This window comes from Balearica regulorum, unplaced genomic scaffold (genome assembly GCF_011004875.1).
Source record: "Balearica regulorum gibbericeps isolate bBalReg1 unplaced genomic scaffold, bBalReg1.pri scaffold_108_arrow_ctg1, whole genome shotgun sequence".
NCBI classification, from domain to species: domain Eukaryota; kingdom Metazoa; phylum Chordata; class Aves; order Gruiformes; family Gruidae; genus Balearica; species Balearica regulorum.
The window spans coordinates 21,800-39,500 of NW_022679038.1; the positions used below are offsets into that span (position 1 = coordinate 21,800).

Sequence of the window (17,701 nt, forward strand, 5' to 3'; positions counted from 1 at the left end):
ATAGCAACCAGGACAGCGGGCCTGTGGTGTCCTAGCAACCGAGGACGGACACACACACAAACACACACACACACACCCCCCCGCGTCGTTGTCATAGCAATCGGGGTGACACCCCTTGTCCGTCACATCAACGGCGGCGACACTTTCCCCGTCCCTGCCATAGCAACCAGGGTGACAAGGGGTGACACCCCGTGTCCCTGTCATAGCAACCGGGGGTGTCACCCCCTCTCCCCGTGCTGTCATGGAGACGGGAGGGGGGAGGGTGTGACACAACCCCGGCCGCCTGTGTCCCCTCCTGGGGTCCCCTCCTGGGGTCCCTTCCCTCTCTGGGGACCATCGGTGACGGGTGTAGGGAGGGCCTGGAGAGGACCCGGGCGTCCGGGCACCCACACCACCCCCCCCACCCCGTTATTTTTAGCCCACGGGGGGGAACCCGACACCGCGGGGCCACCGTGTTTACGGGACAGCGCCGGTGACAGCGGGACGGCAGGGTCGGGGACACCCGGTGACAGGGGACGGGGGTTGGTGGGGCCACCCAGGTGACGGGCAGGGGGGAACACCCGGTGACGGGGGTTGGGGACACCCAGTGACAGGGGACAGGGCTTGGGGACACGCCGGTGACGGGGGGGACACCTGGTGACGGGGGGGGAACACCCGGTGACAGGAGTTGGGGACACCCCGTTGACGGGGTGAGGGGACACCCGGTGACGGGGAATGGAGGAGTTGGGGACACCCCGGTGATTGATGGGGGGGGTCACACCCTGGTGACGGGGGACGGAAGGGTCGGGGACACCCAGTGACAGGAGACACCCCCGTGACAGGCGGTCAGGTGGGTTGGGGACACCAGTGACGAGTGACAGCAGGTTTGGGAGTATCCCGTGGACAGGAGACCCACAGCCATAGGGTGTCTGGAGGGGCTGGGGGTGACCTGGTGACACGGGGGGGACCCTGTGGGACCCCCAAGGACTTGGGGGGCCCTCTATATCTGTAGGATCTTGAGCTTCCTCCATCACTGTAGGGTCTCTGCAGGACCCCCAAGTGTTTAGGGGGTGCCCCATCAGTGTAGGGACCCCTGAGGACCTTGAGGGTCCCCAAATGCTGTAGACCCCAAGAATTTGGGGGTCCCCCCTATCTGTAGGGGCCCTGTAGGACCCCCAAGGACCTTGAGGGTCCCCCAACACTGTAGAACCCAGAAGGACCCCTGAGGAGCTTGAGGGTCCTCAAATGCTGTAGACTCCCAAGAGTTTAGGGGTCCCCCATATCTGTAGGGTCCCTGTGGACCCCCCAAGGACCTCAAGGGTCCTCAAACCCCAAGATTTTAGGGGTGTCCCCACCCCCCCACCCCCACCCTGCCCTCAGGTCCATCCCCCCCCTCCATCCCCCCCACCGGGGGTCCCCCAGGAATGGGGGAACCGGTGGGCTGTTGCGAACGGGTGGCCATCAACGTGGCGGGACGTCGGTTCGAAACCTTGGGGAGAACCCTGCTCCGGTTCCCTGACACCCTTCTGGGTGACCCCCGCCGACGCCGACGGTACTTTGACCCCCAACGCCGGGAGTATTTCTTCGACCGCCACCGCGGAGCCTTCGGCGCCGTCCTCTACTACTACCAATCCGGTGGAAGACTCCGTCGACCACCCGACGTCCCCTTAGATGTCTTCTTGGAAGAGTTACGGTTCTACCAGCTGGGTGCTGAAGCGGAAGGAAGACTCCGCGAGGCCGAAGGCTTTGCAGTGGAAGTGGCGCAGCCTTTGCCCGGTGGGAGGTTACAACGACGGGCGTGGTTGTTGTGCGAACACCCCGAGAGTTCGCCGGCTGCCCGCGCCGTGGCCTTGCTCTCCGTCCTCGTCATCCTCGTCTCCATCGTTGTCTTCTGCTTGGAGACCCTGCCCCAGTTTCGGGTTGGAGGGGAGGGGTCTGCTCAGGTGAGTGGTGGGCAACGGTGGGGGTCTTCGTCCTCACCCTCCTCATCCTCCTCATCCTCACCGTCCTCATTCTCACCATCCTCATATCTTTATGATCCTCAGCCCCACCATCCTCCTCCTCACCCTCACCATCCTCCTCCTCAACTTCATCATTCTCATCCTCACCATCCTCACTCTCATCCTCCTTATCGTCACCATCTTCCTCATCATCACCCTCACCATCCTCGTCCTCACCGTCCCCGGCATCCTCATCCTTGGCATCCTCATCCTCATCTTTGCCATTCTCAACCTCACCGTCCTCATCCTCATCCTCCCCATCCTTACTATCACCATCATGACTGTTCTCATCTCCATCCTCACCATCCTCGCCCTTCTCATCATCCTCCTCTTCATCATCCTCACCATCCTCATCTCCACCATCCTCAACCCCATGATCCTCATCCTCATCATCTTCATCATCATCGTCCTCACCACCCTTACTATTCTTACCATCCCCACTGTCACCATTCTCCTTCTCACCATTCTCATCATCCTCGTCCTCACCGACCTTCTCCTCATCATCATCACTTTCGTTATCGTTCTCCTCCTCCTCGTTCTTCTGCATCTTTTTGGTTTTTTTCTTGACATAATTTTCCTCATAATCTTCCTCATCGTCATCATTCTCATCTTTCTCTTCCTCATTCTTTTTGTCAATCTTCTTCTCTCCCTCGTCTTCCTTCTGCTCTTCTTCCTGCTTGGAGACCCTACCTCAGTTCCAGCCTGGGAGCCCTCACTGCAAATGAGTCCCCCCCAAAATCTTCCTCATCCCCATTGTCCTCACCATCCTCATCACCATCCTCATGCTCTTCATCATCATCACCCTTCTTCTCAACCTTCTCATCACCATCATCCTCATCATTCTTTTCATCCTCTTCCTTTCTCTTCTTCATCTCCCTATCATCATCTTCGTTTTCATCACTCTCTTCACATCCTTCTCCATCTTCTCCAGCTCTTTCTTCTTCTTTTCCCATTCTTCCTCATTAATGTCAGCCTCTTCCTCATCATCATTTTTCTCAATCTCTTTCTCCTCACTATCATGCTCATCATTCTCATTGTCTGCATCTTTTCATCATCATCATTCTCATCGCCATCATCTGTTTCCTTCTTCCCAGCTTCCTCATCACCCTCATCGTCCTCATCATCATTCGTCTCATTCTACTTCATTATCTCTTATCACCTTCATCGTTCTTCCATTCTTCTTCATCCACCCATTTCTTCATCACTTTCATCCTTCTTTTCTTCCTCTTTCTTCTTCTCATCTTCATCATTTCCCATTTCTTTTTCTTCCTATTCCTTGTTGTCATTTTCCTCTTCCTCCTCATCCTTGTCCTCTTCCTCCTCCTCTTCCTTCTCCATCTCCTGGGCCCCAGGTGTCCCGGTGGGCTCTGCCCCCCATTAACCCATGCTGGGTGGTGGACCCAAGCATCAAGATGGGTGACCTTGGAGTCTGAGTGGGCTCTGCCCCCCTCCACCACCCCAGGGAGGGCACCCAAGTATCCGGGTGGGTTCTAAGCCCCCATAACCCATGGTGAGTGGTGGACCCTGGGCTCTGGGTGGGCTCTGATCCCCATAACTCATGGTGGGTGGTGGACCTGGGGCTCTGGGTGGGTTCTAAGCCCCCGTAACTCATGGTGGGTGGTGGATCTGGGGGTCTGAGTGAGCTCTGACCCTGGTAACCCATGGTGGGTGGTGGACCGAAGTCTCTAGGTGGGCTCTGATCCTCTACACCTCCCCAAGGAGGGCACCCAAGTGTCCGGGTGGGTTCTAGGCCCCCATAACCCATGGTGAGTGGTGGACCCTGGGCTCTGGGTGGGGTCTGACCCCCATAACTCATGGTGGGTGGTGGACCTGGGGCTCTGGGTGGGTTCTAAGCCCCCGTAACTCATGGTGGGTGGTGGATCTGGGGGTCTGAGTGAGCTCTGACCCTGGTAACCCATGGTGGGTGGTGGACCGAAGTCTCTAGGTGGGCTCTGATCCTCTACACCTCCCCAAGGAGGGCACCCAAGTGTCCGGGTGGGTTCTAGGCCCCCATAACCCATGGTGGGTGGTGGACCCGGGGCTCTGGGTGGGGCTCTGACCCCCTCCACCACCCCACGGTGTCCATCCCACCCATCCCCTAAACCCTTCACCATCTCCATCCCCAGACCCCACCGCCCGTCTCCACCAACGTCAACGCCTCCTCCTCACCGTCCCCCCGAGGCAGTTTGACTGATCCTTTCTTCGTGGTGGAGACCATCTGCATCTGCTGGTTCTCCTTGGAGCTCCTGGTCCGTCTTTTAGCCAGCCCCAGCAAAACCGCCTTCTTCCGTAACGCCATGAACCTCATCGATTTGGTCGCCATCGTCCCTTACTTCGTCGCTTTGGGAACTGAACTGGCGCGGCAACGCGGCGTGGGTCAACCCGCCATGTCCTTGGCCATCCTGCGCGTCATCCGCCTGGTTCGAGTCTTCAGGGTCTTCAAGTTGTCCCGTCACTCGACGGGTTTACAGATTTTGGGCCAAACCCTTCGCGCCAGCATGAGGGAGCTGGGGCTGCTCATCTTCTTTCTCCTCATCGGCGTCGTCCTCTTCTCCAGCGCCGTCTACTTCGCCGAGGCTGAAGATCCCACCACTTCCTTCACGTCCATCCCTCGGGCCTTCTGGTGGGCCGTCGTCACCATGACTACGGTGGGTTACGGCGACATGGCGCCCGTCACCGTGGGCGGGAAGCTGGTGGGGTCTCTGTGCGCCATCGCGGGGGTGCTCACCATCTCCCTGCCCGTCCCCGTCATCGTCTCCAACTTCAGCTACTTCTACCGGCGGGAGCTGAGGGGGGAGGAAGGGGGGGAATACGCCCCAGCCCCCCCCTGCCCCCGGCACCCCCCGTCGCCCCCCACCCCCAACGGGGAGCCCAAGGCAGGGGGAGGGGCGGTGGCGGGGGGGGGGGGAGGGGAGGAGCTGCTGGATGGGGAGGTGGGGAGGGGGAGGGGGTGGGGTGGGGGGAGGTTGGTGACCCAGGTGTGAGGGGGGGAGGGGGGGGCGGGGGGCACGAGGAGGCACGAGGAGAAACGAGGGGGCACGAGGGGGCACGAGGGGGCACAAGAAGGACTAATGAGGGGGCACGAGGGAGCCCGAGGATAAGTGGGGGTGCATGAGTGTGCACGAGGGGGCACAAGGACAAACGAGGGGACACGTAGGTGCACAGGGACAAGTGGGGGTACACGAGAGGGTGCGAGGGCAAACAAGAGTGCACAAGCGTGCACAAGGGAGCACAAGGACAAAGAGGGGGCACAAGGACAAATGAAGGGGCACGAAGACAGACGAGGGGGCACGAAGGGGCACAGGGACAAGTTGGGGGCGCACGAGGACAAACGAGAGCACACGAGTGTGCATGAGGGTGCACGAGGACAAAGGGGGCTGCAGACGAGGGCGCATGAGCATAAAGAAGGGTGCACAAAGGTGCACGAGGGTGCACAAGGACAAATGAAGGTCCACAAGGACAAATGAGAGTGCACAAGTGTGCACGAGGGCACACAAGGACTAAGCGGGGCTGCACAAGGGTGCACGAGGCTTCAAAAGGACAAGCAAGGGTGCACAAGAGCACACGAGGACGCACGAGGACGCACGGGCGTGCCCACGGCCGCAGGAGGACACATGAGCATGCCGAAGGACACAGGAGGCTGCACAAGCGTGCACAAGGACACACGGGGGTGCACGAGGACGTATGTTGACCCCCATTCCGCCCCGACCAGGCTGTCGCACGAGCGTGTGCTCTCGCCAGCACCCTCCCCCCCGCCCCGTCTCGTTCCCCCCCCCCGGCACCTTCTTGGGTTTCGCCGGCGGCCGCGGTGGCATCCGGGAACCTGATCCAGCACGGGCCCTCGTGCGTCGCACGAGCATGTGTGTGTACCTGGGGGGGGGGGCACACGGAGACACAGTGACAGCGGGTGTCCCCTGCGCTCGTGGTGGCTCTCGGGCCAATAAAGGTGACAGCTGGTGGCAGAGGGGGGGTCACGGGGACCCTCGTGTGAGGCTGGGGGGGGTCACGAGGGTCCTTGTGTGAGGCTGGGGGGGTCACGGGGACCCTCGTGTGAGGCTGGGGGGGGTCATGGGGACCCTCGTGTGAGGCTGGGGGGGGTCACGAGGGTCCTTGTGTGAGGCTGGGGGGTCACGGGGACCCTCATGTGAGGCTGGGGGGGGTCACAGGGAGCCTCGTGTGAGGCTGGGGGGGGTCACGAGGGTCCTCGTGCAAGGCTGAGGGGGTCACGGGGCCCCTTGTGCGAGGTGGGGGGGGGGTCACACCGTGGCTCCGTGTCCTGCTGAGGCCGGGGGTTATTCAGGGGACCCGGGTGGGGGGGAGGGGTGCCCCCCCGGAGCATGCCCCGCCCCCTCCCAGTCCAAACCAGTCCCGCCCAGTGCCCCCCCACCCTGGAGGACCCAGGCGCTCCCGGAGGACCGACTCACCACTCCACCGCCAGGGGGAGAGCTGGCGCCCTCACCCACCGGAAGCGGCGGGGTGGGCTGACCAGAAGCTGTAACGGATTAACAGGAAGGGGCGGGACTTGGAGGACGAAAAGAGGGGCGGGGCGGGAGGAGCGGAAGCGGCGGAGCGGAGACCGGAAGGGGCGGGTGGGTAACCGGAAGGGGCGGGGCAGCACGTCCGGTAGCGATGCGGTGCGAGCTGCGCGGGGCGGGCGGGCCGGTGCCGCTGCCCGATGGCGAGACCGTGGTGCTGGGCCGGGGGCCGCTCACCGGCGTCACCGACCGCAAGTGCTCCCGTGGGCAGGGTGCGTCGGGGCACCGGGAAACGCCCCCCCCACTCCCTCACCCCCCGGGAACCCCGCGTTTCTCCCCGCGCAGCCCCGAGGCTCCGCAGACGCCCCCGGGACACCGGGGACACCCACCCCCCCCAGCCCCCTCCCCAGGCCCAGTCCCGGGACACCGAGACCCCCCCCGGACCGCCCCCCCCCCCCCCCAGCCCCCGCCAAAGGACCGGGAAGGCCCCTGGGGTCCGTGTCGTCCCCCCCCCGCCGCCCCTTCCCCGCTGTTTGGGGGGCTCCAGGGTCCCCCTGTTTCTCACAACTCCCCCCTTCCCGTGCAGTGGAGATCGTGGCCAACTACGCCGAGCGCACGGCCCTGGTCACCCAGGTGGGGTTTGGGGGGGCCGGGGGGGCTGTAGGGGGGTTTGGGGGGGCCCTGAGGGAGGTTCGGGGAGTTTAGGGGGCCCTGAGGGGGGTCAGGGGAGCGGTTGGGGGGTTTGGGGGGGTCCTGAGGGGAGTTGGGTGGTTTAGGGGAGCCATCAGGGGGGCTGTAGGGGGGTTTGGGGGGGTCCTGAGGGTCTCCCCAATACCCGGGGGGGGTTATGGGGATTCGAGGGGTCTCAGGGCACATTTTGTGGGGCAGCGGGGGGGGGGGCAATTTTGGGGGGACACAGGGTGATTCGAGGGGGGCTTTGGGGTGATTTGGGGGGGTGGATTGAAAGGGGGTCCCCAGGGGGTTTTTGGGGACCCCCCCTGACGCTGCCTCCCCCCCACAGCGAGGTGTGAACCCCACTTCCGTGGGGGGGACAGCGCTGGGCCGGGGGGGTCACGCCACCCTTCACCCCGGCCAGACCCTCTGCTTGGTTAATGGGCTTTATCCTCACCAACTTCACTTTGAGGAGTCCCCCCGACCCCCAAAACGTCCCCTCAGCCCCCCCACATCCCCCCCTCCACTCCGGGGAGGTCCCCCAAAATCCCTGACTGCCCCCCATGACGCTTGGCATCACCACGGCTCTCTCCTCGTCTTCACCCCTCCCGGCGTCGTGCCCAGCGCTCAGGTACGCCCAGTTTGGGGGGTTCCTTCTTCATTTTGGGAGTCTTTTTTCTTTTGGGGGGGGCTACACTTCTGGGGGTCACCTCTTTTGGGGCGGCCCCCCCCTTCACCCTCCCCTGCCCCCGCCCAGATCGCCGGGTTCGACCTGGACGGGACCCTCATCACCACCAAGTCGGGGAAGGTTTTTCCCACTGGCCCCGATGACTGGAGGTGAGGGGGTGGGGGGCAGGGAGTTTGGGGGGGTCCTGGGGGAGCACAAAGGAGGGGGGGGGGGGCGCCTCCTGGTGCTATTTTGGGGTGCCCACCCTCCATTTTTACGCACACCCCCCCCCGCCTCAGGATTTTGTACCCCGAGATACCCAAGAAGCTGAAGCAGCTGCGGAGCGATGGGTATAAGGTACGATCCCTGCTCTGGGGCCCCCCCAAACCCCCCACTGACCCCCCTAAACCCCACTGACCCCCCTTTTTTTTTGCTTCCCCCCCCCCAGCTCGTCGTCTTCACCAACCAACTGGGGATCTCCCGCGGCCGCCTGCGTCCTGACGACTTCAAGGTCAAAGTGGAAGCGGTGACCCAACGGCTGGGGCTGCCCCTCCAGGTCAGTGCGGACCCCCCCGGGCCCCCCCAAACCTTAGGGGACCCCCCCAGACCCGTCCTGGGGCCCCCTGTGAGCTGTTTACCACAGACACCCCCCTCCCCCCCCAAAAAAATAGGTGCTGGTGGCGACAGGGCCGGGGATCTATCGGAAACCAGTGCTGGGGATGTGGGATCATCTCTGCGAGAAGGTGGGGGGGCACTGGGAGGGACTGGGGGGCACTGGGAGGTGTTGGAGGGTGCTGGGAGGGCACTGGGAGCTGCCTGGGGAGCACTGGGGGGACACTGGGAGCAGGAAGAGGGCACTGGGAGGTGTTGGGGGGCACTGGGAGCTGCTGGGGGACACTGGGAGGTGCGGGGGGGGACACAAAGTGGGAGTGACTGGGCTGAACTGGGGGTCACTGGTTTGGGGTGTCCTGCAGGCCAACGGGGACGTGATGGTGTCGGTGGCCGAGAGCCTCTACGTGGGGGGTGAGCAGGGGATGCAGGGGGTCTCTGGGGGGGGGCCCTGGGGCTGTTTTGGGGTCCTGCGGGGGGGGGGGTCCAACCTCCCCATCACCCCCTTTGTCTTTTGCCCCCCCAGACGCTGCTGGGCGCCCCCCGAACTGGGCCCCTGGGCGCAAGAAGAAGGATTTCTCCTGCAGCGACCGCCTGGTGCGGCCCCCTCGGGCCCCCCCAAACCCTTGGGGACCCCCCTCGGGCCCCCCCCCAAACCCCTGGGGACCCCCCCCCATCCTGCCCCCCAGCCCCCCAGTTTGTGACTCCCTCACTCCCAGTTCGCCCTGAACGCGGAGCTGCGCTTCCAGACGCCGGAGGAATTCTTCCTGGGCTGGGCACCTGCGCCCTTTGACCTGCCGACCTTTGACCCTGTGAGTGATGCCAACCTCCCCTCCCCCCCTGCCAGCGGCTGACCTTTGACCTCTGACCCCTGCCCCCGCAGCGCCAGCTGGACCCCGAGGCTCCGCTGTACGACCCCCCCACCGCCCCCCTGCTCTCCTCCAGCCCCGAGGTGGTGGTGGCCGTCGGCTTCCCTGGGGGTGAGCGACCTTTGACCCCTGACCCTTGACCTCTGAGCCCACCCCCGACCTTGCCCCCAACCTGTGACTTTGACCCTGACCCTAATCCTAAACCCTGTCCTGATCCTTGACCTCTGACCCTGATCTTCGATCCTGACCCTTGACCCCAAAGCTGATCCCTGATCTCTACCCCCACCCACCTCTGATCTCTGACCCCCAACCTTGACCTCTGTGATCAACCTTGACCTCTGACCTCAACCTTGACCTCTGACCCCTCTCAGCCGGCAAATCGACCTTCCTGAAGACGCACTTCGTCCCCGCCGGCTACGTCTACGTCAACCGGGTGAGGGGGGGGGAGGGCGAACAGGGTCCCCCGTGACCCCACCTTGACCCTTCTGTGACCCCGTGACCCCTCCGTGACCCCCCCGGCAGGACACCCTGGGCTCCTGGCAACGCTGCGTCACCGCCTGCACCGAGGCCCTGACCCGCGGGCGCCCTGTGGCCGTCGACAACACGAACCCCGACCCCGAATCGCGACAGAGGCGAGTCCGAGGGGGGTGAGGGCGAGGTGGGGACCCCCCCCGAGGTTTTGGGGACCCCCCCGAGGTTTTGGGGACCCCCCGAACCCCTTTTTTTCACCCCTCCCCCAGGTATGTGGCGTGTGCCCGCGCGGCCGCCGTGCCCTGCCGCTGTCTCCATTTCACGGCCACGCTGGAGCAGGCGCGACACAACTGTCGGGTGAGGGGGGAGGGGGTTGGGGGGAGGGGATTGGGGTGAGGGGGGGTTGCCCTTCCCCCAGCCCCCCCCAACTCCCTTTTTTTTTTTCCCTCTTTTTTCCTAAATAAATGATTTCAAGTTCCGGGATATGACGGAGAGCGGCCACATCCCGGTGAGCGACGCCGTGCTGCACGGGTACAGGTACGGGGGGGCTGGGGGGGTGGTTTGGGGGGGTCCGGCACTCCCAGACCCTCCCCCCAACCCCTAATTCTCTTGCTTTTACCCCATTTCTTTTCCCCCCTGCCCCGTTTCTGCCCAATTTGACCTCTTTTTCCCCCATTCCTGGGGGGGGGAGGGGCAGGAGCCTCTTTTTCCCCCATTCCTGGGGGGGGTGGGTGGGGTTCACTTACCCCTCCCCCACAGGAGCAAGTTCGTCGACCCCTCCCCCGACGAGGGCTTCACCCAGATCCTGCGCGTCCCCTTCGTCCCCCGTTTCGGGGACCCCCGACGCCGACGCCTCTTCCGCCAGTTCAACGACGGATGAGACACACACCCCCAAAACCCCCTCCCCCACCCCCTTGAGCCCCCCAATAAAGGTGTTGCCCCTCCCCCCCCGCGAGGATTCGCACATCCAGTTCCGATTTGGGGTTTATTTTACAAAACGGGGGAGGGGTGCGGGGTGGGGTCACGGCGTTTCCATGGTTTCACCCTCTGGGGGAGGAGATGGGGAGAGGGAACAGTCAGGGACTCCCTGGTGTCCCCAAATCGTCCTGTGTCCCCCCATCCCCCCATCTTTGTTCTCCCCCCGCCCCCAGGGCACCCCCCGTGTCCCCCATCCCCCCCATGTGTCCCCCCTGCCCCCAGTGCACCCCCCCCGTGCCCCCCATTTTTGTGCCCCCCCCCATCCCCTCACTGCCCTCCACCCCCCTCCCTCCTCCTCTGCACCTCTGGTCCCCCCATGCCCTGCCCTCCCCCGTGCCCCCACACCCCCCCCGTGCCCCCACGCCCCCCCCCGTACCCCCCCCGCGCCCCCCTCACTGAGCTCGTTGAAGAGGAAGGCCTCCTGGTACTCCCTCATGTACTGGGTGGAACGGGACTCGTCCAGGAACAGCGAGTAAACGCGCTTGATGTCCTCGACCTGCACCTCCGCCCCCTGCAGTGCCGGTAAGGGGGGGGCAGAGCACCCCCAACCCCCCCGGGGCCCCCCAACACCCCCCAGGAACCTTCATCCCCTCCCAGCTCCTGCAAAACCCCCCCACTTCTTCCCCACGCTTCAGGGGACACACACACCCCGCACCCCCCCAAGAGGCCCCCCCCCCAAGTGCCCCCAGCCCCACATGTTGCCCCCCAAATGCCCCCAGCCCCCCCACACACACCTTGCGCTTCCGCGCCACCAGGCTGGCGGCGGTGATGAGCTGGATGGCGTAACGCAGCGACGTCTCCAGCCCGATGCGCGTCAGCACCGAGTAGGCGTCTTCCGTCATCTCCACGTCCTCTTCCTCGCACCTGGGGTGGGGGGGGGCACCCCGAAAGGGTTGGGGGGTGCCCCAAGGTTTTGGGGAGGTGTCCCGAGGGGTTGGGGGGCACCCAGGAGTATTGGGGGACCCAGGGGTGTTTGTGGGGCACCCCAAGGTGTTGGGTGGCACCCGGGGGGCTCTCTCCCTGCCTGGGGCAACCGTGGGTGTCAATGTGGGGTGCCATGGGGGCTGCAGGGGGGGTGTTTGGGGTGTGGGGGGCGTTTTGGGGTGCCCCCCACCTTATCTTGAGGATCTGCTTGGTCTCCTTGTCACTGTAGGGCGCGGTGGAGATGATGAGCAGCCGGTCGAGCAGGTCGATGGGCAGCCCGTGGGGGCTCTGGTAATTGGTTCCCCGAATCCTTGGGGAGCAGAGACACAAAGTGGGGGGGTCAGGGGGTGCCCCCCACACCCCCAATTTCCCCCCACCCACCCACTGGTTCCCCACCGGGTGATGCCGCGGTTGGTGGCCATGATGAGGACGGGCGCCATGTCGCTCTCCAACGCCCGGTTGAGGAAGGAAAAACACTCGATGTCCAACATGTGAACCTCATCGATGAATAAAACCTGGGGGGGGTCCGGGGGGGTTATGGGGGTGCTGGGGGGGGTTGTGGGGGTGTCGGGGGCCCCCCTGTCCCAAGCTCACCCCTGGGATGACTTCGGCTTTGCCTTCCTCGCGCCACTCGGCCACTTTGGCGTTGATCTGCTCCCGCACCTCCGACTTGATCTCCCCGGTGTCGCCTGGGGCGGGGGGGGGGCGGGGGAGGAGGTTATGGGGGGCTGGGGGGGTTATGGGGGGTTATGGGGGGGTTCTGGGGCACAGGGGACACTTAGGGGCCACTTAAGACTGAGGGAGCCCTGGGCTGGATGGGGCGGTTTTGGGGGGGGGCAGGTGGAGTGGCCGTGGGGCGGCCGTGGGGCAGCAGTACCGGAAAACAGAGCGAGGAAGCCCTGCGTGCGACTGTTGATGACGTCGATCTCGTGCAGCGACACGGTGTGCACTACCTCCTTCCGCTTCTGCAGCTCCCCGTCGGGGCACTGCACAAATTTCGTCTGCAGGGGTGGGAAATGGACCCCAAAATTAAAGGGGGGTTCAGCATCACCCCCAAAACCTCCTCCTGCCCCCCCCAAATTCCCACCTGTGACCCCATGGCGTCGTAATCCCGCGCTCGGGTGAAGGAACGACCCAGCTTGGAGATTTTCCCGGTTGCCTTGTCGATGGTGATGACGTCCCTGGGGGGGAAATCACCCTCATTTCAGGCCCCCCCCCCCCCCCCCCATTTTGGCGTCCCCTTCCTCAAGTCTTATTTTACCTGTTTCTGGCATTTTTTAAAATCTTATTTCACAGTTTTTTAGCCCAGTTTGTGGTTCTTTCATCTCCCTTTTAAGGTAATTTATAATATTGGGGGGGGGGTCCTACCTGAAAACAGGGCATTTTACCCCAAAATGGGAGCGTTTCATGCCATTTTGGGGCTATTTCAGCCCAGGTTTAGAGGGTTTACCAAGTTTAGGGCTTTTTCACCCATTTTCAAGTTCTCTCCTGCCCGTTTTAGTCTTTTTCATTCTGTTTTGGGGCTTTTTACCCATTTTGCAGCTTTTCCATGTTTCTGGATTCTTCCACCCCACTTTGGGGCTTTTTTTACCCCATTTGTGGGATTATTTTATTCTATTTTTGAACTTTTTAATAATTTTTGAAGTTTTTCAACCATTTTTTTGGGAGGCTCCCCCCATTTTCAGGTTATTTTGCCCCAGTTTGCAGCTTTTTCAACCCATTTTGGGTTTTTTTTCCACCAAGATTTTGGGGGTTTACCACAATTCCCAGGTTTTTCACCCCAGTTCCTGGTTTCTCACCCCAATTCCCACGCCACCTACGCTTATTTTACTCAATTTTTCCACTTTTTCACCCATTTCCCACCTCTCCCCCATCCTGAGGCACCCCTGCTCCCCAAATTTTGGGGTGTCCTCCCCCAATTTCCAACCCCCCTGCCTCATTTTCAGCTTCGTTTCAGGCTCTGTCCTCCAATACCCAAACCTCCCGCCTCAATTTTGGGGTGGGGGGGGCCTCAACTCAATTTTGGGGCCCCCCCTTTCATTTTGGGGTGTCCCCCCCCAAATTTTTGGGGTGCTCACCCTGCCTGGACCTTCTCCTTCGTCAGCGACTCGATCATCTTCGTCCCCAGGTCGTAAATCGTTTCCATCTCCGTCGTCTTCAGCGTCAACTTCCCCACTTTGGTGCCCGGGGGGGGGGGGGAGGCAGTGATTTTTGGGGTGGTCTGAGGGCTTTGTTGGGGTGATGGGGGTTTTTTGGGGGTGATGGGGGGGGGTGTTTCTGGAGGGGAGTCTCACCGTGCCGGTCGCCGGCCGATCAATTTGAATCTCCACCACTTCGCCTTCGATAATTTCCGTCTCTTCTCTGCGAATAAACCACAAAAAGTGAAAAGTTAAAGGGGGGGACCCCAAAAATAAAGGGGGGGACCCTAAAAATAAAGGGGGGGGAACCCTAACTTGATGCGAACGCCGATAGATCGCCGGAAAGCCTGAGTGAGAGCTTCGGTCCGGCTCATTTCCAAGGAGAAAATCTCGCTCCCGGCGATGGCGGTGAAAGGAGTGTCGGGCCCCAACGCCTGCGCCATCCCTGGGTGGGGGGGTCACAGGATTTTGGGGTGATTTTGGGTGATTTCAGGAGTGTTAAAATCATGGGAAAAGTGGGGAAATCATCGGCGGACCCATAGCGATGGCGGTTTTGCCGGTGCCGGGTTGTCCTGCGATGAGAACGGCTCTCCCGGCGATTTTTCCTTCTTTAATCATCTCCAAAATGACGCCAGCGGCGCGACGAGCCGCTAATTGTCCCACCATCCCCTGGGAAACCTGCGGGGGAGGAAAAGGGGGGGGCCCCGAGGGGGGACTTGGGGTCTGCACCCCACAATTTTCCACATTTTCCCTCCCCTTTGAGCGTCGCCCCCAGAATTTCTCGGTACCTGTCGGGGTTCCAGGGCGTCGTCGAGGCCGAGGCCGCGGATGTGGGAGTGGGCGCCTGTTTGGGGGGGGGGGGTGGTGTTTTTTGGGGTGTTGCCCTCCCCCTCAAAAATGGGGTGGGATCCCCACTGGGTTTTTTCCGGGGGGGGTACCCCAAAAAACAAGGCGGGGAGATGTCAGCCCCCCCCGCCATTGCTCACCGATGCGCTCGATTCGGGTCACGTCCCGGATTTCCGGCACTTTTGGGGTCTGGGGGGGGGGGAATTGGGAGATCTGGGGGGGGCACACACACCCCCCGAAATCGGCTCCACCTCAGCACCCCCGGGATCCCCCCAACCCCCCCGAACCCCCAAATCAGCCCCCAGCCCCCCACCACCCTCGCTGTGTTCTCCTGCCCCACCGAGTCTCCTCCAGCCCCTCAGGGCCCCCCCGGCCCCCCCCAAAACCCCTCAGGACCCCCCTTAAAGTCCCCTCAGACCCTCACGGCCCCCCCTGGACCCCCCCCCAGCCCCTCAGGACCCCCCAGATCCCCCCCCAACCCCCCCCGCCCCCTCTCAGGACCCCCAAAACGCCTCAGGCCCCCCCCGGCCCCCCCAAACCCCCTCAGGGCCCCCCACCGCCGTTGCCATGGTGCCGCTCGCTCCGCGCTGCCCTCGCGCTCTCCTGGCGCGCACCGGAAGTGGCGCGGGGCGGGAAACGAGAGAGAAGGGGCGGGGCCTGGCCGGGTACCGCTCTGGCCCTGCCTCTCGATGGTGCGCGGTCCTCCAACACTGCCACGGGCTTTCTGGGATGGCGGGGCTGCCCCATCGCCCATCCTGTGCCCCATAGCCTGCCCCATCGCCCATCCTGTGCCCCGTAGACGGCTCTATAGCCCTGGCCAGCCCCAGAGTTGCCCCAAAGGTACCCCACAGCCCCATAACCACACCCAGAGCTGCCCCATCGTGCCGAGCTGCCCCATACCCCACTCTATAACTTCCCTATAGCTCACCTATACCCTCAGCCTGCGCCACAGCCGGCCCCATAGGTGCCTCATAGCCCTGACCTGCCCCTAGCGCCCGCCCCATAGCCCTGCCCTATAGCCTGCCCCGTAGCAAACCCCATAACAACTCTTATACCAGGCTCACAGCCCCAGCCTGCCCCATAGGTACCCCATAACCCTGTAGCCGCCCCATAAGTACCCCGGCCTGCCCCATAGCTGCCCCATAGACCCATTTTCCCCTCCCCCACAGGGGATGGAACCAATTCCTCTTCCCCCCCCCCCCCGCGCTGTGGGTCCCCCATTGCCCCTTTAATCCCTCTCATTGCCCCTTTAAGCCTGCACCGTGTGTGTCGTCGTCGACCGCGCATCTCGTCCAATCAGCGCCTGGGGGAGGAGCCACAACCGGAGGAGGGGGCGGGGCGTGAAGGCGACGGGGGGCGGGAGGGGTCAGTTCGCGATCGGCTGCGGGAGCGCGGGGAGGTGAGGGGGGGGGGGCGGAATGGGACCCTCTGGGACCCCCCCAAAACCCGGGACACCCCCCCCGGGGACCCCCCCCCGGGAGCCTTAGGCTCCCGGGGGGGGGTCCCCGGGGGGTGGGTCCCGGGGGGGTGCTTTTATTGGGGGTTTAATGGCCTCGGGGGGGCACCCATGGGTGGCAGGGGGGGCTCCTATGGGGGGATCTCGGGGTGCTGCGGGGGGAGAGGGGTCCTATGGGGGGTTGGGGGGGTGCAGTGGGTGGGTGGGGGTACCCATGGGTGGGGGGGGAAACTTGGGGTGCTGGGGGGGTTGGGGTGTTATGGGGGGGGGTGTCTCAGGGTCCTTGGGGGGGTCCCATGGGTGTGGGTGTCCCCCCCCCCCATTTCCCTCCACCCCCACCCCCCCGACCACCATTTTGGGGTTGTCCCCGAGTTTTGGAGCTTCCCCCCCCCCCGCCCCATACTGATTTTTATTTGGGGGGGGCCGTGCTGTGTTCCTCCCCCCCCCCCTTTCCAGGGCGCCATGCCGTTGGCCCGCAGCGTCTCGGTGAGCTCCCTACCGGGGCTGGAAGAGTGGGGGGGCCCCGGGGCCCCCGATAATGTCGTCCTCTTCGAAGTGGCCTGGGAGGTGGCCAATAAGGGTGAGCGATATTGGGGACACGCACACACACACACACACCCCCCCCCAAAAAATGGGAAACCCCCCCGGGTCCCCTCAGGCCCGTTGGAGGACCGGGCTGTCCCATCATGCTTTGCGGGAGGGGCGGGGCTTTGCGGGGAGGGGGCGGAGCTCCATTATGTCGGGGGGGGTCAGGCCCCAAAGGCTTCTGGGATACATGGAGGCAGGTGATGGGGGGGATGCCCCGGTGCATTGTGGGATGCACTGAGGCCTAGGGGATTGGCTGGGCCCCAGTGCAGGCTGGGAAGCCACGCCCTTCCTCAGTGCATCATGGGAAGGCATGAGGCCTAGGGTGCCATGGGTTAACGGGAGCTGCAGTGCATCATGGGAAGGCACGAGGCCTAGCGTGCCGTGGGTTAACGGGAGCTGCAGTGCATCATGGGAAGGCACGAGGCCTAGCGTGCCGTGGGTTAACGGGAGCTGCAGTGCATCATGGGAAGGCATGAGGCCTAGCGTGACGTGGGTTAACGGGAAGCCCTGGTGCATTGTGGGAGGGTGCAAGGCCTAGCGTGCCATGGGTTAACGATGGCGCGAGGCCTAGCGTGCCGTGGGTTAACGGGAGCTGCAGTGCATCATGGGAAGGCGCGAGGCCTAGCGTGCCGTGGGTTAACGGGAGCTGCAGTGCATCATGGGAAGGCACGAGGCCTAGCGTGCCGTGGGTTAACGGGAGCCCCGGTGCCCGCTGGGAATGCCGTTAGTGGGCGGGATCTACACGGTGCTGCAGACGAAGGCGCGAGTGACGGCGGACGAGTGGGGGGAGAGTTACGTGCTGGTGGGGCCCTACGTGGAGAGCAGCGTCCGCACCCAGGTGGAGCTGCTGGAGCCGCCCCAGCCCGCCCTGCGCCGCACCCTGGCCGCCATGAACGCGCAGGGCTGTAAGGTGGGCACCCATGGGGTGGGGGGAGCACCCATAGGGTGGGGGGAGCACCCATGGGGTTGGGTGGAATTTAGGGATGAGGGGACTCAGCCCGCCCTGCGCCCCACCCTCACTGCCATGAA

General features: G+C 63.6%; 4 protein-coding genes across 5 annotated transcripts; 3 read left to right on the forward strand and 1 right to left on the reverse strand.

The window, feature by feature from the left end:
* Window positions 1-827: 827 nt before the first annotated feature.
* Window positions 828-6,464, forward strand: KCNA7 (potassium voltage-gated channel subfamily A member 7). The gene is made up of 3 exons (XM_075741521.1): window positions 828-1,922; window positions 4,106-4,912; window positions 6,336-6,464. Exons 1-3 carry the CDS (start codon window positions 1,404-1,406, stop codon window positions 6,462-6,464), a joined length of 1,455 nt encoding a protein of 484 aa, XP_075597636.1. The 5' UTR covers window positions 828-1,403.
* Window positions 6,465-6,565: 101 nt separating this feature from the next.
* PNKP (polynucleotide kinase 3'-phosphatase) lies at window positions 6,566-10,711 on the forward strand. 2 transcript variants are annotated; one of them, XM_075741518.1, is made up of 16 exons: window positions 6,566-6,726; window positions 7,041-7,087; window positions 7,476-7,757; window positions 7,884-7,963; window positions 8,093-8,150; window positions 8,242-8,349; window positions 8,465-8,536; window positions 8,768-8,816; window positions 8,929-8,999; window positions 9,122-9,214; window positions 9,286-9,382; window positions 9,643-9,704; window positions 9,794-9,903; window positions 10,012-10,099; window positions 10,218-10,279; window positions 10,502-10,711. In XM_075741518.1, exons 1-16 carry the CDS (start codon window positions 6,609-6,611, stop codon window positions 10,620-10,622), a joined length of 1,518 nt encoding a protein of 505 aa, XP_075597633.1. In that variant the 5' UTR covers window positions 6,566-6,608; the 3' UTR covers window positions 10,623-10,711. The 2 variants fall into 2 exon arrangements, with proteins under 2 accessions (XP_075597633.1, XP_075597634.1); XM_075741519.1 differs by lacking the exon at window positions 10,012-10,099 and having other exon boundaries at window positions 6,567-6,726.
* Window positions 10,712-10,713: 2 nt separating this feature from the next.
* RUVBL2 (RuvB like AAA ATPase 2) lies at window positions 10,714-15,315 on the reverse strand. Its single transcript, XM_075741520.1, has 15 exons — window positions 15,186-15,315; window positions 14,769-14,817; window positions 14,571-14,626; window positions 14,319-14,460; window positions 14,098-14,227; window positions 13,941-14,005; window positions 13,723-13,831; window positions 12,732-12,825; window positions 12,522-12,645; window positions 12,239-12,333; window positions 12,041-12,159; window positions 11,835-11,954; window positions 11,455-11,584; window positions 11,117-11,231; window positions 10,714-10,789 (listed from the first exon to the last, which is right to left on the reverse strand). Exons 1-15 carry the CDS (start codon window positions 15,195-15,197, stop codon window positions 10,764-10,766), a joined length of 1,386 nt encoding a protein of 461 aa, XP_075597635.1. The 5' UTR covers window positions 15,198-15,315; the 3' UTR covers window positions 10,714-10,763.
* LOC142599746 (glycogen [starch] synthase, muscle-like) lies at window positions 15,196-17,582 on the forward strand (the record flags this gene model as incomplete). Its single annotated transcript, XM_075741517.1, has 4 exons — window positions 15,196-15,293; window positions 15,883-16,027; window positions 16,541-16,664; window positions 17,401-17,582. Coding segments are annotated over exons 1-4 (549 nt in total), but the record flags the coding sequence as incomplete, so codon positions are not given.
* Between the last annotated feature and the right edge of the window lie 119 nt (window positions 17,583-17,701).